Raw genomic sequence first — 13,452 nt, 5'->3', positions numbered from 1 at the left:
GCTGCTCTGCAAGCTTCCCAGCATCTCCAAGTGGGTGACTACTTTGGCACTGTTTAGAGTGCTCAGAGGTCTGCTGGGACAGGTTAGAAAGAGATGGATCATTTTCATGTCTTGAGTTCTGTTCAGCTTTAGTGGCATTTAAGGAAACAAAAATGATAATAGAAAAGCTTGAAAGATTAAACCAGTTTCCTTAATATTACTCTTACTTAATATTTTCTTAGAAAGACACATTTTTATACTCAAGGCTCTAAAATAATAAGCAGAGAAAATGTGAAGCATTTCTTATTCATTTTCGAGGAATTACATAGCTTTTGGTAATTTATCCTCCCACACACATCCCAGACAATGACTTGAGTGTTCACTAAGGAAACATAATTGTGGCACAAGTAACACGGCACAAATGTCAGGATGGTTTGGGATGTGCTCATTCCCATTGGTATCAGCCCCTCCCAGCTGGACCCGTGGGGAACAAAATGTGAGTTAGACTCTTAAAGTTAGGAAGTCCACAACTTAGCAGGCATACAAATGTCTCTGCTTATCCCTGTTATTTTTCTGGCAGCTATTCAGAAATGTCATAATGTTGTTGTCACTGCAAGAACAGAAGAACTTAAAGTAGTAGTTTTCTATTTTAGAGAAGAGCTGCAATATTTACTAGATGCTCCTGAGCTGGAGGATAGAGTTTCTCTGTCATTGCTTTAACAACAACAACAACAACAACAAAAGAACCTGAGTATTTTGCACTGTTACAGTCTGGGTTTTTGTTTTACTTTCTTGTGATAGGGAGTTATTTTTGGACAGAAAGTTTGGGGATGCTGAACTAAAACTGGCTTCTCCTTTTATTCAGCTTTGTTTTTAATTTGATGTCTACTGAAACTATCAAAATGTCAGCTGTTATAATTGAACTGGATAAGATTTCTTCAGATGAGATTGAGAGCAAAAAGGATTCCAAGCCAGATTTTAAGGAAGGCAAATTCAGTGAATCATGTGCTGATTATCACGTTTTTCAACTTCACTGCTCATGTTCTGCACCAGCTGGTAAGCATGCATTTATATAACTTACTTCCTCAAATCTGTGTCTACTTACTCATGTAACATGTGGCAATTAAACCGTAAGACCCAACAAGGAAAACATAGGAAATGTTGCTGTCGTGCAGGCTTTATAGGATGTAATTTTTAGCTCAGATAAAGGGAAGAAACAAATGTTTGTTTAAAAAATATTAGTGTCTCCTGAACCCTCTAGCACATGGTGGGGATAGCCCAGGAGACTGTTACTTCGGCATTATAGGAAGATGAACTTTCCATAGGAGAGGATATAGTTTTTGTGTAAGTTAGAGCAGCCCGAGCTGCTGCTCTGATAGGACTTTATAAAGTGTATCTATAAGCTGTGCTCTCTAATGCCTATCACTGTGGCTCCTCGACTGTTGTTTTCTGGGGTTTTGTCATATGTAAAGAGGGAACTGCATATTGCTTCTTTTTATATCACAGCTGGGTTATGTATAGTTAGAATAGGTCCACAAAAATGTCAATTTTTGTGACCATCATAAAACTTTAATTTTTCCCGAAGATTCAAAGTAATGAAAAATACAGAATGTAGCTGCCTCAGATTGTCTAATATAACCAAGGGGAAACACATCTGCAGTTAATCAATGGAATCTCAGTTAATCCCTAAAAGTCTTCTTAACTATTGGATAGTTTTTCACCTAGGAAATACCTTCTAAGAATTCTTTTCTAAGATTTCTTTTGGACTACATCTATATTGTGGCTTTCACAACCCCAAAAGAATAATTTGATTTTCATCATGTTTTCACTTGCCCAAACTTGAACAAAACACAGTGGAGAATATCTGAATGTAATTGATGCTCTATGCTGTGGTAGGACAAATGAAGTGCAGTGGAAGTCTGCACCTTTCTGATTGGCTAAAGCAGGTGAATATATGAATGAGATGGTAATATTTTTAACTCTGCAACAAATGTTTGGAACATTTTCTAGTTATAAATTCAGTTCATACACATCAAAATGGTCAAATAGTTGGGATCTTTCTTTTGCAAGAAAAGCAAATGGCTTGTGCTTTCCCTAATAGAAATTTTCTAATTTCTGTTTCTCTAAAGCCTTCAGTAACTTTCGTAAAAAAGAATTTTCACAGTCAATGTACTTTTGAAATTTTCTCTTGTAATGTCAGCAGGGTTTGTAAGGTCAGGAATAAGGTGTCTGTCTGTTCCCCTGGAATCCTATTACATAATTTTTAAAATACCTCTCCTACCCCATAAAAGTGTCACTAAAGAACTTGTGCATGTGCTAGGTGATTTGCTGAGCTATGTTCCTCAAATGTCAAACAAAACTTTTTAGCCTATCTTGTTGATAAAGAATGAAATGAACTTCCAGCATAAGCAACATACTGTTTGTCGAACTAAACTGCTCAGAATTCTGCACAAAGGACACAATATAAAGCCACATTTCCTTGTTGGGTTCTTCCAGTTTGAAAAAATTATTCTTTTCTTTCAAAAATAATTTTGTCTTGTGAGTGTTGCAAACACTATTTAATATTCCTGAAGCAGAAACAGTGCTAACAAACATCTCTGACAAATGTTTTGTCAGAGTTTGGAGATTTTCTTGCTTAATATTTTTGCATAATGGGCAGAATAAGTAAACACTGATGCATTGTCTTAGTGTTTTGGGGGTGTTATGAAGGATCATTTAAAGGAAATGCCATCTCATAGTTTGCCTTCTAAAATTTTCCTTGATATATTTATTTTACCAGTCTTTAAGCAAGCCTTTTGTAGTTTCTAGTGTTGTGCTGTATTGGCTGAAGTCTGAATGAAGTATAAGCAAGTCTTATTTGGCTTCCACATGTCTTTTCCTAAAAGGAACTTCTACTTGCTCAGCCATGCGTATTGATAAAAATAAACAGCTCTTGGTTATACTACAATGATGGACCATATTTCTTTGAGTAGACTATTTCCCAACAATGCTGCTTGTCAGGTAGAAGAAAACTTCAAGCTATGGTAATTAACAGAAGTTTTTCTCTTAGAATTTAGGTTTGGGTTTTGTTTTGTTTGTTTTCAAATATGTGCCAGTTTGGGCAAATTTAGAAATATATCCTCTGAGAGAAGGCACAACCACCCCTCCCCCACCAGGTCCAGGAAAAATAAATTTTCCTCAAAGGAAAGTGAAAGAGATAAAAACTATTTATTTAACAAACACACAGGAAAAAGATAGTAATGCTAAATAATAAAACCCCTCGCCCTGCTGAGAGAAACCTGGGAAAATTTCAGAGTCCTTCTGTAGATCTCTCTCTCCCCCTCCTTGGAGCTGGGATGGGGTGGTGGGCCCACCTCCAGGGCCAAGGCCTTGGTGGAAAGTCCTCCCAATGTATTCTGATGTTTAAACTGACTAGCAGAGGGAAAAGGAAAAAAAACCCAAGTCCCAGGAAAACAAAAGTTCAACTCTCCGAAGCAAAAAGAGCTGAGGGAAAAAAACTGCCAAAAGCTGTTTGGAAAGAAAAGCAAGCCAGGTGCTTCCCTTCCATCCTGCTCTCCTGCCGCAGCTGAAAAAAAAAGTCGCTATCTCTGTGTGACCTTGAACAAGCTTCAAACTGCTTTGAAAAAGTTTTGCTCAGTTTTTCCTTCCCCCTCTCAGGCTCAGTTTAAAGGCATAGAAAGGCACAAGAATTAATTTCTGGCGTAGGGCAGCGATATGGGATACACATCATAAAGTCACCCCAAGACAAAACAGTAATATGAAAACCTCCAGTGAAATCAACATCCTGCATCTGGGTGCTGGCCCTGAGGTTTGCTAATGTTGGTTTCTCTGCCCCATGGGACTCCACTTCCATAGTTGCAGCCTTGGGAATCTTATATTGAGTGTCACTGAACTTTAGATTTTGTTTTTTTGAAAAGAATTTAAAGGACTCATGTAAAATTGTTCATATCACCAACAAATGGTAGGAAAGGGTATGTAAGCTATGAAAACATTAGGTACTCAATGTTAACCTACGGAAAAGCAGGTTAAAAACACATCCTTGTTCTTCTGTTCAATTTGCTGTTCACAATATTGTTTCTTTTGAGAGGCTTATTGTTTAAAATTTATTATTCAGTGCTTGTCATATAATTCTTTTGGTACATAAAGCAGAGAATTCAATATAGAGAGATTTCACTTAAGAAAAGCTTTTTATGTAGTACTGATGTGTTGCTAATTTTAAACATATGACCTACAAAAAAGTGAACACTAACAAAGTACAGTGCTATCCTGAAGTACACTCTGATGTTCAAGAAATGTTGCTCAGACAGAAAAATATTAACCATATTTTTATTTTATTTTCAATTCTGATCCAAGTACCAATTCTGAGATATATTTTTTTGGGATCTGCACATACATCAGAATATATTGCACATGCATCATACTGCAGACTAGTAACACTAGAATAAGAACAAAAATATTGACAAATTCTGAGTACAGAGTACAGAATTTTTTTTCCATTTGGAGCCTTATTGAAATATTTAGGGGTTTATCACTTGCAGAACAATATTGAGACGCTGGTTTAAGAGATGAAATGCATAACCAAGATCAGTTGATAAATGCCCCAGGAACAGATCAGAGACTGTTGTTGGCTTCCATGGTGCTCGGATTACCTGGACTCTGGGTGAAGGCTTGAATGGAGCACAAACACTTTAGACATAGCAGATAATGTGGGATTGGTAGGTTTTTAGAGATGTCAAGCAATCTTTAAAAATTCAAGCTTATTTTGATTTTTAAGATACTTACTCTGCAAAGAAGAATTTTTAATACAATATACAGCATGAATGCAAGTGTCACAGCCACAGCAGTTTGTCTTCACCAATGGAAAACAGGCTGTTCCTGATATAGAAATATAGAACCATTTCTCTGTTGTACTGGCCAGAATTTCCTCTAGGACTGGGTGTATTTGCTCTTCAGACTTCTCACAGCCAGCAAAGCTTATCTGAATATTGCAGATGTAAATATTTGTGCAGATTTAAACCTTATTATCCCTGATATTTGCTTTTCCACTTCATCTCTTGTTAGTCAGGAAGAGACTGAAAACATTCGACCTACAATCTTTATTGGTCAAGTCAGAGTACAGCACTTGAACTGTCCTGAAATTAGAAATGCATGAAATCACATGGGTTTGACTCTGTGACTTTTAGTAGAATGGCTAGAAAAACACCTACCTTTTTTTTTGCCTTTAATGTGGTTCTTTCACTGATGAGCTTTTTGGGGCATCTTCTATAGTGATTGCAGGTGAAGAGAAAGGGGGAAGAAGAGAATATTATTTCATACAGGGGTGGAGACTGGGACTCAAATTTGTATAGTATCCCCTTGGTCTTCAATGCTGGCAAGAGTCAGTCTTTTTGCTACTAAGCCTAAAGATGTACCATGAGCTACAACTGGAAGATCTATCGTTCTTTGACACTTCCCTCTGAACTAAAATTTCATTAATAATACACAAAATGAGCCTATATCTAAAGAATAATTCAGAGTTAGCAGAGACACCTAACATACTGAGGCCCTGGGGGTCATGACTTCTATCCTTACATGACTTGGATAAATGGAAACTAAACTGAATACAGAAATCTAAATTTTCCCAGAGGCATAATTTCTCTTCTGTCCTCTTCCTTCATTTAGTGGGATATTTACTTTCAATGGAGAGTGGAGTTGTTCAACAAACTCCGAGAAAAGGCACTAATGATTTATAATAGTGGATTTTATTTCCCAAACTATCTCAGTAGCAATAGAAGTATGTCTATGTAAAGAATATGCTGACCTCACAGACCAAACTTTCCTTGATTTGAAATGTGAGGTCAATACTTGCAAAACAGATGAGTGCAGGCTTGGTAACAACAGTGAAAGTGAGAGTGAAATCTGAGCAGTCTTCCTGTAGCACAGTGTATCTTGTACACATGTCCTGTATCCTGTAGCACATTGTATCTTTTCTGTTAGAAGTGGGTCTGTATGCTTAATACTTACTTACTTGAATAATGAGTATAAATTGTTATGCAGGTCTGCAGTATATTAGAAGATGCAAAATGATTCAGTGTGGATGGGAAGGTCACTGAGGAATTTCAGGTTTCTTAAAAGTTAAGTCTTGATTTATGTGTCTATATGCAATTGTAACAACATGTTTTAAAAAACCAAGTCTGAAACCTGTGAGCATTATAACTAGAATGGACTGATGGCCACAAATCAATAACTTTGGTAAGTAAAGGACACTCCTCTGGTGATGCAGAATACAGTTGTATTTTGTGTTTGAACACGGACTTGACTGTAAATTCTGATGGCTGTGTTTAGACAATATGCAGTGAGGAAACAAATGATGTCATTTAGTACATTGTATATAAGTTACTACTTGCAATGTTAGAAACCCCAAATACAGGTTGTTTCATTATCACACCACCAAAAATGTATAGAAACTCTGGCAGACTTTATAAACCTTTGTGGTATTTGTATCAGCATTGTAATATGATCTACATTAATCTGATTCAAACAACCTAAAACAACAATCAAAGAAAAAAAACTTCCTGAAAATACAAGTTTAGTAAAATTTAGAAAGGACATCATGGGAGAGAGGGAATTATGTAGCATTATCTGTGCAGGCAGCTGAATGTTATAAATAAAAAGTTCTGAGTGGTTCTGGAATACGCAAGTGTGTTTTTCCAAAAGTACATGGTGAGAAAGGATTTGGCTGCCTATTAGTCTCAGTCCTAAAGTGTGCTGATTTGCTGGTAAAATAATAAATTGGGAATGGTATCTTCAGGAATTATGTATCTATATATGCAAAAGTGTTCATAATCATTTAGATCTCTCTCATTTTTGTGCTCCTGCCTTTTGGGGGGGAAGAGGAAGGGCATGGTGAAGTCATTTAGATCCAACTACATCAACCTCTTGGGGCAGTACAATTATGTCAAAACTTTCTGGTTGTATAGTTTTTGGAATCAACTAGCCTCAGGCTTCTGTTTTAAAGATTTGACTACTTAGGATTATTATTTCTAAAATGCATATATTCTTTTGTATATGAAAATAAAATAGCACTTCAAAATAGCATCCTAAATTACGTTATGTATCATAAATCTTTTCAGTAAGCAATGGTCTTCCTTATTCTGCTGCTATACTTTTGTGCTCTAATGCAATGGGCTTTCTGTAAACTCAGATTGTAGTCAGATGCTAATATTAATTATTTTGAGGTGTTGATAACAAGAAAGGTAGTAAATTGTTTAACAAATTTGATTCAAAGGCACAGAATGATGTATGTTGAAGATGAACTGTTTCAGTCCCAGCCAAGTACTGAGATGCATGCTAATTTCTACAGTGCCTTCTTGAATATTTTGAAAAAAAAAATTTCTGGTGCTTCCTTTTAGAACATAAATTCTCTTGTTAGCAAAGTCTTCTTCTGGTAGGTACATTAACTATCCTTTTCCTTAATTTGTTTTTCTCCCATTCTTTTCCTGATCTAATAAGAAATAACAGTCCAGTCATAGTGCACATGGCACTGGAACCGTGAATAAGAGGTTAAAAATGATTTTTGCTTTCCCTACCTAGACATTGAGAAAGGACTAAATATCAGAAATTCATGAAATCACTAAAATAACATGAGTCAGTCCACATTTAAGCTTTTTCTCATCTTATCTTGGTACACCTTTGCCTTTTATATTCTAAAGGTTTTGATTGTGACACTCAAAAAATATTCAAGGAAAACACCCTTGTAGAAGTATTAGTTTACTCAATCTTTCCTTCACCCAAAAAACATTGTGCTGAACCCGAACAAGGGAACTAATGAATTATTTAACTGAACCACCATCAAAATCTCATGTTGCTGTACTCTAGATTCCTATTGTCTGATTCTCTTTTGCCCAAGGATGAGACATACAAGGTCTACATGCTTTCTCTTCCAGGATCCTAAGGCAAGCTCTGTTAGTGTAGCTTTAAAAAGAAAAATATAATGAATAGGCCCTGTCAGCTTTGGCAAGGCAAAATGGTTTTTTTTGACTCAATGCCACTTTGACAGAATAAAGACTGGATTTAATAAAGCCAGTCTTTCAGCAAGGCAATTTCTGAAGTACCTCAATCAAAGTACAATTATATTGACCTGCGCATCTCTTAATAATGTCTGTCTTGAAAAATCCATGAACTCTGGAAGTTGTCTCTGATAAAATAAAAAACAATGGAAAAAGAATATGAATTTTGCTAGGCTGGTTGGGTTGCCTGCTCTTTGAGTCTCTGTAGAACACCTAGTTTGAGTTGCTGATTGTTGCTGCTCACTTCAGTTGACTAAACTTTCTGTCAAAACTAGACAAAGTGGAGTAACTCAAGAATAAGGAGCTCTGTCTATATGTTTATGCACCCTTTTTATTTTTATTTATAAAAACCTAAGGAGAACATAAATCTTCTCAATTAATGGATGATCAAAATAAGTTGAATGAAGTTTATTCCAATTGTTGACATCTTATTCTTCTTGAGAGTGACTTTGCATTGTCCTCTGACTAATTTAACTAAATGATGTAACAAATGCTCAGGGGGTTTTGTCTTTTTTCTTCATTTCTGGAAGAACACACTTTGTACACAGTTTTCACACAGGATATGACTGGCTTGTTCACTTACCTCAGGAAGGAAATAATGAGGGCCATTCAAACAAGTATCAATGTTTTTTCTTAGTTTATTTATAGACATCTTGTCATCCTCAAAATTCACAAAGTTTAATACAATACATTTTTCGCATGTTCTCTTTCTGTTAATAGTATTTGTTACAGTAGAATTAAATGTGATGCCTATTACGGTTTTTTTAATAAAATTTTGTTTCCTGCTGTTCTAGTTTTGATTTCCGTATGTTGTCCTTCTGAACTCCTTTGGTTTCCTGGGAAAAGCAAAGCACAGATAATGTGGGAGGTCTGGGAGGGAATGGTTATGCTTTTCTGTCCTTTGTAACCCAAAGGAATTCCTATACAGACTCAGGTCAAAATCACTTGTTTGATATCCTGTTTGGCAACAATCAGTATCTGGTATTTTAGAGGAAAAGAAAACAGGAAAGCATGTTGTTGGTCAGGTTTCCGGTACCTCCTCAAAGATATCCTACCACCTGATCCAACTTAGCAGCACTGAAGTACTGCAAGAGTTATTGCACTCAGCTTGAGGAAAATCAATAATGCAGAGTTTAGTCACTTGAGATAGATGTTCCCATACCACTGCCTTCACCTAGTTCCAGCCTGGGGTAAAGGGTGCAAAATGAGTCCGGGGGAAAAAAATATTCTCTAGAAGTGATCATATGATTACCCCTGAAAACCCTAATTAACACTAGGAATTTGACTCATAAACTTGTTTTTGCATTTTGTCGCCAATGTCAATTCCTTGCTTTCTGTGTATCTCATATTTTTAAAAGTTTAACAAGGTCTGTTACTCTCATTTTTTCTTCACAAGGAAATATTCTCCTCTTCTATTGTTTTACTCAGCATAAAGCACTTGAAACAATCTTCCTCTCTGCTCAAATTTCTAACTTTTTTCCTTGCCTTTGCACAAAAGTAACTTTCCTCATCTGCCCATCAACACTTTTGGTTTCATCTCACTTGGGACTTTTCACTTCACATTACATGGCGTCTTTTTTTTTTTTTTTTTTAGCATCAGTTTTCTCATTTCTTTACACTTTTGAAGTGACAATTATTTGTAAGTATAATATATTTTAAACATGCATCTTTGGTTTCTTTCTTAAAACCAGTTGTTTATCTTTCAGTTGCTTTCAGTACCTCAACATTCTTACACCACTTTTTTGATTCTCTAACTTGTTTCTCATTGTGAGACTGCAGCTTTTTCTTGTGGTGCCAAATGGAAGAGTTTCCACAGAAACTGTAAATCTTTGTGCTAACTTGGGCTAGAAAACAACTGGACCTTAAGTTTTGACTTCCTTCTTTACTCTTCAGCCTTTCCCATTTGGCCCCTCTCGTTCTGTTTCAGGGCTGCCAATAAGCTCTATGTTTATTACTATTTTCACATTTAAAAGAGGAAGAACATAATTGTGGAGGCACTGTATTCAGTTTGCAATCCTCTGTCAACATTTTTAATTTTGCAATTCCTTTTAGATGATCTTGTTATCTTCAAGGTTTAGTTCTTGTACTTCTTGCAGTAGGTGCTAATATATTACAAGATGCTTTCTCACTGCATGTTCTTCGGCATGATTTTAGTAACTAGAATCAAAGAGGCAGAGTAATTGGCAGTGTTTGGGACAGTATACAAACCTGTAAAATTTCTATTAATCAAAATATCGGAGGTGACCAGTATTGACACTGGGATTTCCAGTGTTTTCTTAACATAGAAATCATAGTCTTACAGTTGCACTACAGATGAAGTTATAGATGTGGTCTCTGCTTTATTTGAAAGTAAGACTTGGAGCAAAAATTAACTTTTTAATATTTTCTTTTTCTTATTGTTGAGGTTTAACCTCTGCTGGCAACTAAGTACCATACAGCCATTTGTTTACTCCCCCACCAGTGGGATGGGGGAGAAAATTTGAAGGATAAAAGTGAGAAAATTTGAGGGTTGAGATAAAGACAATTTAATAGGTAAAACAAAAGCAGTGTACACAAGAAAAGCAAAAAAAAAAAGAATTCATTCCCCACTTCCCATGAGCCAAAAGCTTCCCCACTTTCTCACTTCCATGGGTCAGCCATCTCTTGGAAAGCCGGGCTCCATCAAATGTACTCATTACCTGGAGAAGACAAATCCCATCACTCCAAATGTTCCCCATTTCTTCTTGCCCCTGTTTTATATACCGAGCATAACAGCACATGGTATGAGATATCCTCTGATTCATTTGGGGTGAGTAGTCCCGGCTGTGTCCCTTCCCAGCTCCTTGTATGCCCCCAGCCTACTTGCTGGCAGGGCAGAGGGAGCAGCAGAAAAGTCATTTGCACTGTGTGAGCACTGCTCAGCAATAATGAAAACATCTCCACTTTATCAACCCTGTTTTCAGAGCAAATCCAAAACACAGCCCCACACTAAGCAACACACTTATAAAACTGTGGTGAATTTACTCAGGAAGAATGCAGAATTTTGCCCTGGCTGAACTTGGCAGCTCCATGTGGAGTTTTTAGGACAAAAGCTAGAGAGTGGTGGAAAAGCTACTGTCTATTGACGGTGAGGAAGCCCATCTCCAACACTGAAACTATGATTCAACAGTTTCTATAAAGAGACGAGCCTGTGATGTGCATGTCACTGACTGATAGACTCTGGAATCAATCACTAAAAATAAATTAGCATTGTGTTACTTAGATAATGAAATATATTCTCATAATTTTTTTTGTTTTTTAGGTGTTGGAAGCCCTCTTTGATTTACTTTACCAGAAATTGCTATGTTAATAGGGTGGTTCTGAGAACTTCAGCCTCTGTTCTTATCATGCAATCTTTCTACAGAATAAAAAATCAATCGATAGGCATAGCTTCATGGCTAATTTCTCTTTGTCTTGTGTATTCTCCTGTCAATAACCTTTTTCACTCCATTTCTACTTGATTAAGATGGAAGATTTGTACCTGCCTATATGACAGTACAGATCAGTAAGTAAAATGCACTTTGACTTTTTACATCTGTGTTCACAGAATCATTAATTAATTTCTTTGTATGAGTGTTGTGAGAAACAAAAGCTCATCCTGTGCTTCCTTGAAATCGTTGAACAATGCGTTTCAAGTTTGGACTATGTGCTATCCAAGCCAAGTAGAACCTAAGAGGGTACCTAGTATCCTCAGTCTGAGAGAGACTATAAATTTTTGTATTAATGCAATAATAATAAATAAATTAAAAAAAAATAAAGACAATAAAGATAATATTAATAACAACAATATTAATAATAATAATAATAATAGCAAAAAAGTGGTGATTAGTGGTCCCTGCTGTTCAGTGGCTTCTTTGGAGTCCTTTGGCTTTCGTAAATTTATTGAAGTATGTAGGGCTACTTCTGGTTTGGGGAGCGGGGTCCTTTCTTTCTCCTTTTTTTCTTTTTCCCTGCCTTAAACTGAGCCTAGAGAAAGCTTGAGGAATCTGTCTCCATCAAAGAGCTACAGTAACTTTAAGCATTTTTAAACATTCTCTCAATGTTCATATTCCACTTTCTGTGTTGTGATTCTCATCTTTCTTAATGAGAATTTGAAATAAATGATGTGATTTATAGTTCAACACATCCTCTTTTATATGAAGAATGAAAAAAAATACACCCTTCTAAGGGTTAATGTATTTTCTAGCAAAAACCATTTTTAGATAAATTCTAAATTTCTGCTGCAGTTGCACATAAGCTTTGTATAGCATTGTCAATAAGAAACCTCTAAATATATACAAATATGGTCTGTTTTGAACTTATTTAATCTATACAACCAGCAGCATTCATCCATTTTTATTTTAATAATGACTGATTTTAATATTCAACCTAAATTGTCATAAAATGGCGTGTAGGTGTTCCTGGGCTTTCGCATCTATGGGGATAGTGCTACAGGACCAACTTAGGAGGATGCTGATGGCATGGTGCCATTAGAACTCATGGTTAGTAATCACTGACCTGTGTCAATTTCTGAATCATACAAAGGATACATGGAGTACCATGTCGGCCATTTGGTATGCCAGACACTGCTTTAATAACTGTGTTCCACACTGTTAACAACATCAGAGCCATCATGTGCTTGTGCCCACAATTGTTTAATTTGCTGGCAGATACATGGCCTGAGAAGCTCAGCATGTTGAAGCTACACAGAAAGTATGCTCATTCAATCAAAATTCCATTAACAAGCATTCTTTTTTTGTCGAGTTCCTATTCTAGAAAAGATGGAGAAACAATTAGAACGGCTGGGTTTTGCTAATGGAACTTCACACATGTTTTTTCTCGTGTGTTAAACACCTTTTTATAAGCACCTCATAGTCTGGGGGAGAGGGAGGGGAAGGAGGTATTTTTGTACAGTAATAGCTACTTTTAAAAAGATAGACATGTTTAACTACAACATGACAAAACAAGACTATCAAATGGGATTTCTTCCTGGAGGATTAACTACTTCTTCCTCTTCCCCATTGCCTTTTTTTAAGCTAAGTGTTTAAAAACTTCAGGAAGTTTGACATCTAAATCCCAATTCTTACTGAGTATTTTTATATTTGTCTTACACTAAAGTCTTGTTTTGGTCTAGTTCCATACTAACATCTGATTAAGGTTAGCCTTTTCATTTTCAGAATTTGGAATCTAATATTTGTGTTAATACATTCCTGCAACACAGATACCAGAGGGATTGAGTTAGAACTCATGTTCAAATAATGTTTTCCAGATTAAAGCAGATTTGCTTGTTTTTTCACTGCTGTCAGTTCCCAGTACACAAACTGAAGGACTTATTGTTTTACCTGAAGGTAGAATCTGTTGAAGGGAAAAAACATAAAGACATTGATGTTCAATGGTTATATGTTTTGATTATTACATTTTTTTGCTG

General features: G+C 36.1%; 1 protein-coding gene across 2 annotated transcripts in view; it reads left to right on the top strand.

Annotated features, from left to right (window-relative positions):
- Positions 1-548: 548 nt before the first annotated feature.
- ANO3 (anoctamin 3) overlaps positions 549-13,452 on the top strand; it is a 211,682-nt gene continuing 198,778 nt past the window's right edge. For both annotated transcript variants that reach the window (XM_048306870.1, XM_048306869.1), the window contains exon 1: positions 549-1,035. In XM_048306870.1, the coding sequence (XP_048162827.1) occupies positions 861-1,035 (175 nt within the window). In that variant the 5' untranslated portion in view covers positions 549-860. The remainder of the gene's footprint in view (positions 1,036-13,452) is intronic.

Source organism: Corvus hawaiiensis, chromosome 6 (genome assembly GCF_020740725.1).
Source record: "Corvus hawaiiensis isolate bCorHaw1 chromosome 6, bCorHaw1.pri.cur, whole genome shotgun sequence".
NCBI classification, from domain to species: domain Eukaryota; kingdom Metazoa; phylum Chordata; class Aves; order Passeriformes; family Corvidae; genus Corvus; species Corvus hawaiiensis.
Note: the sequence above shows the minus strand (reverse complement) of the source record. Positions and strands in the feature narration are given on the sequence as shown.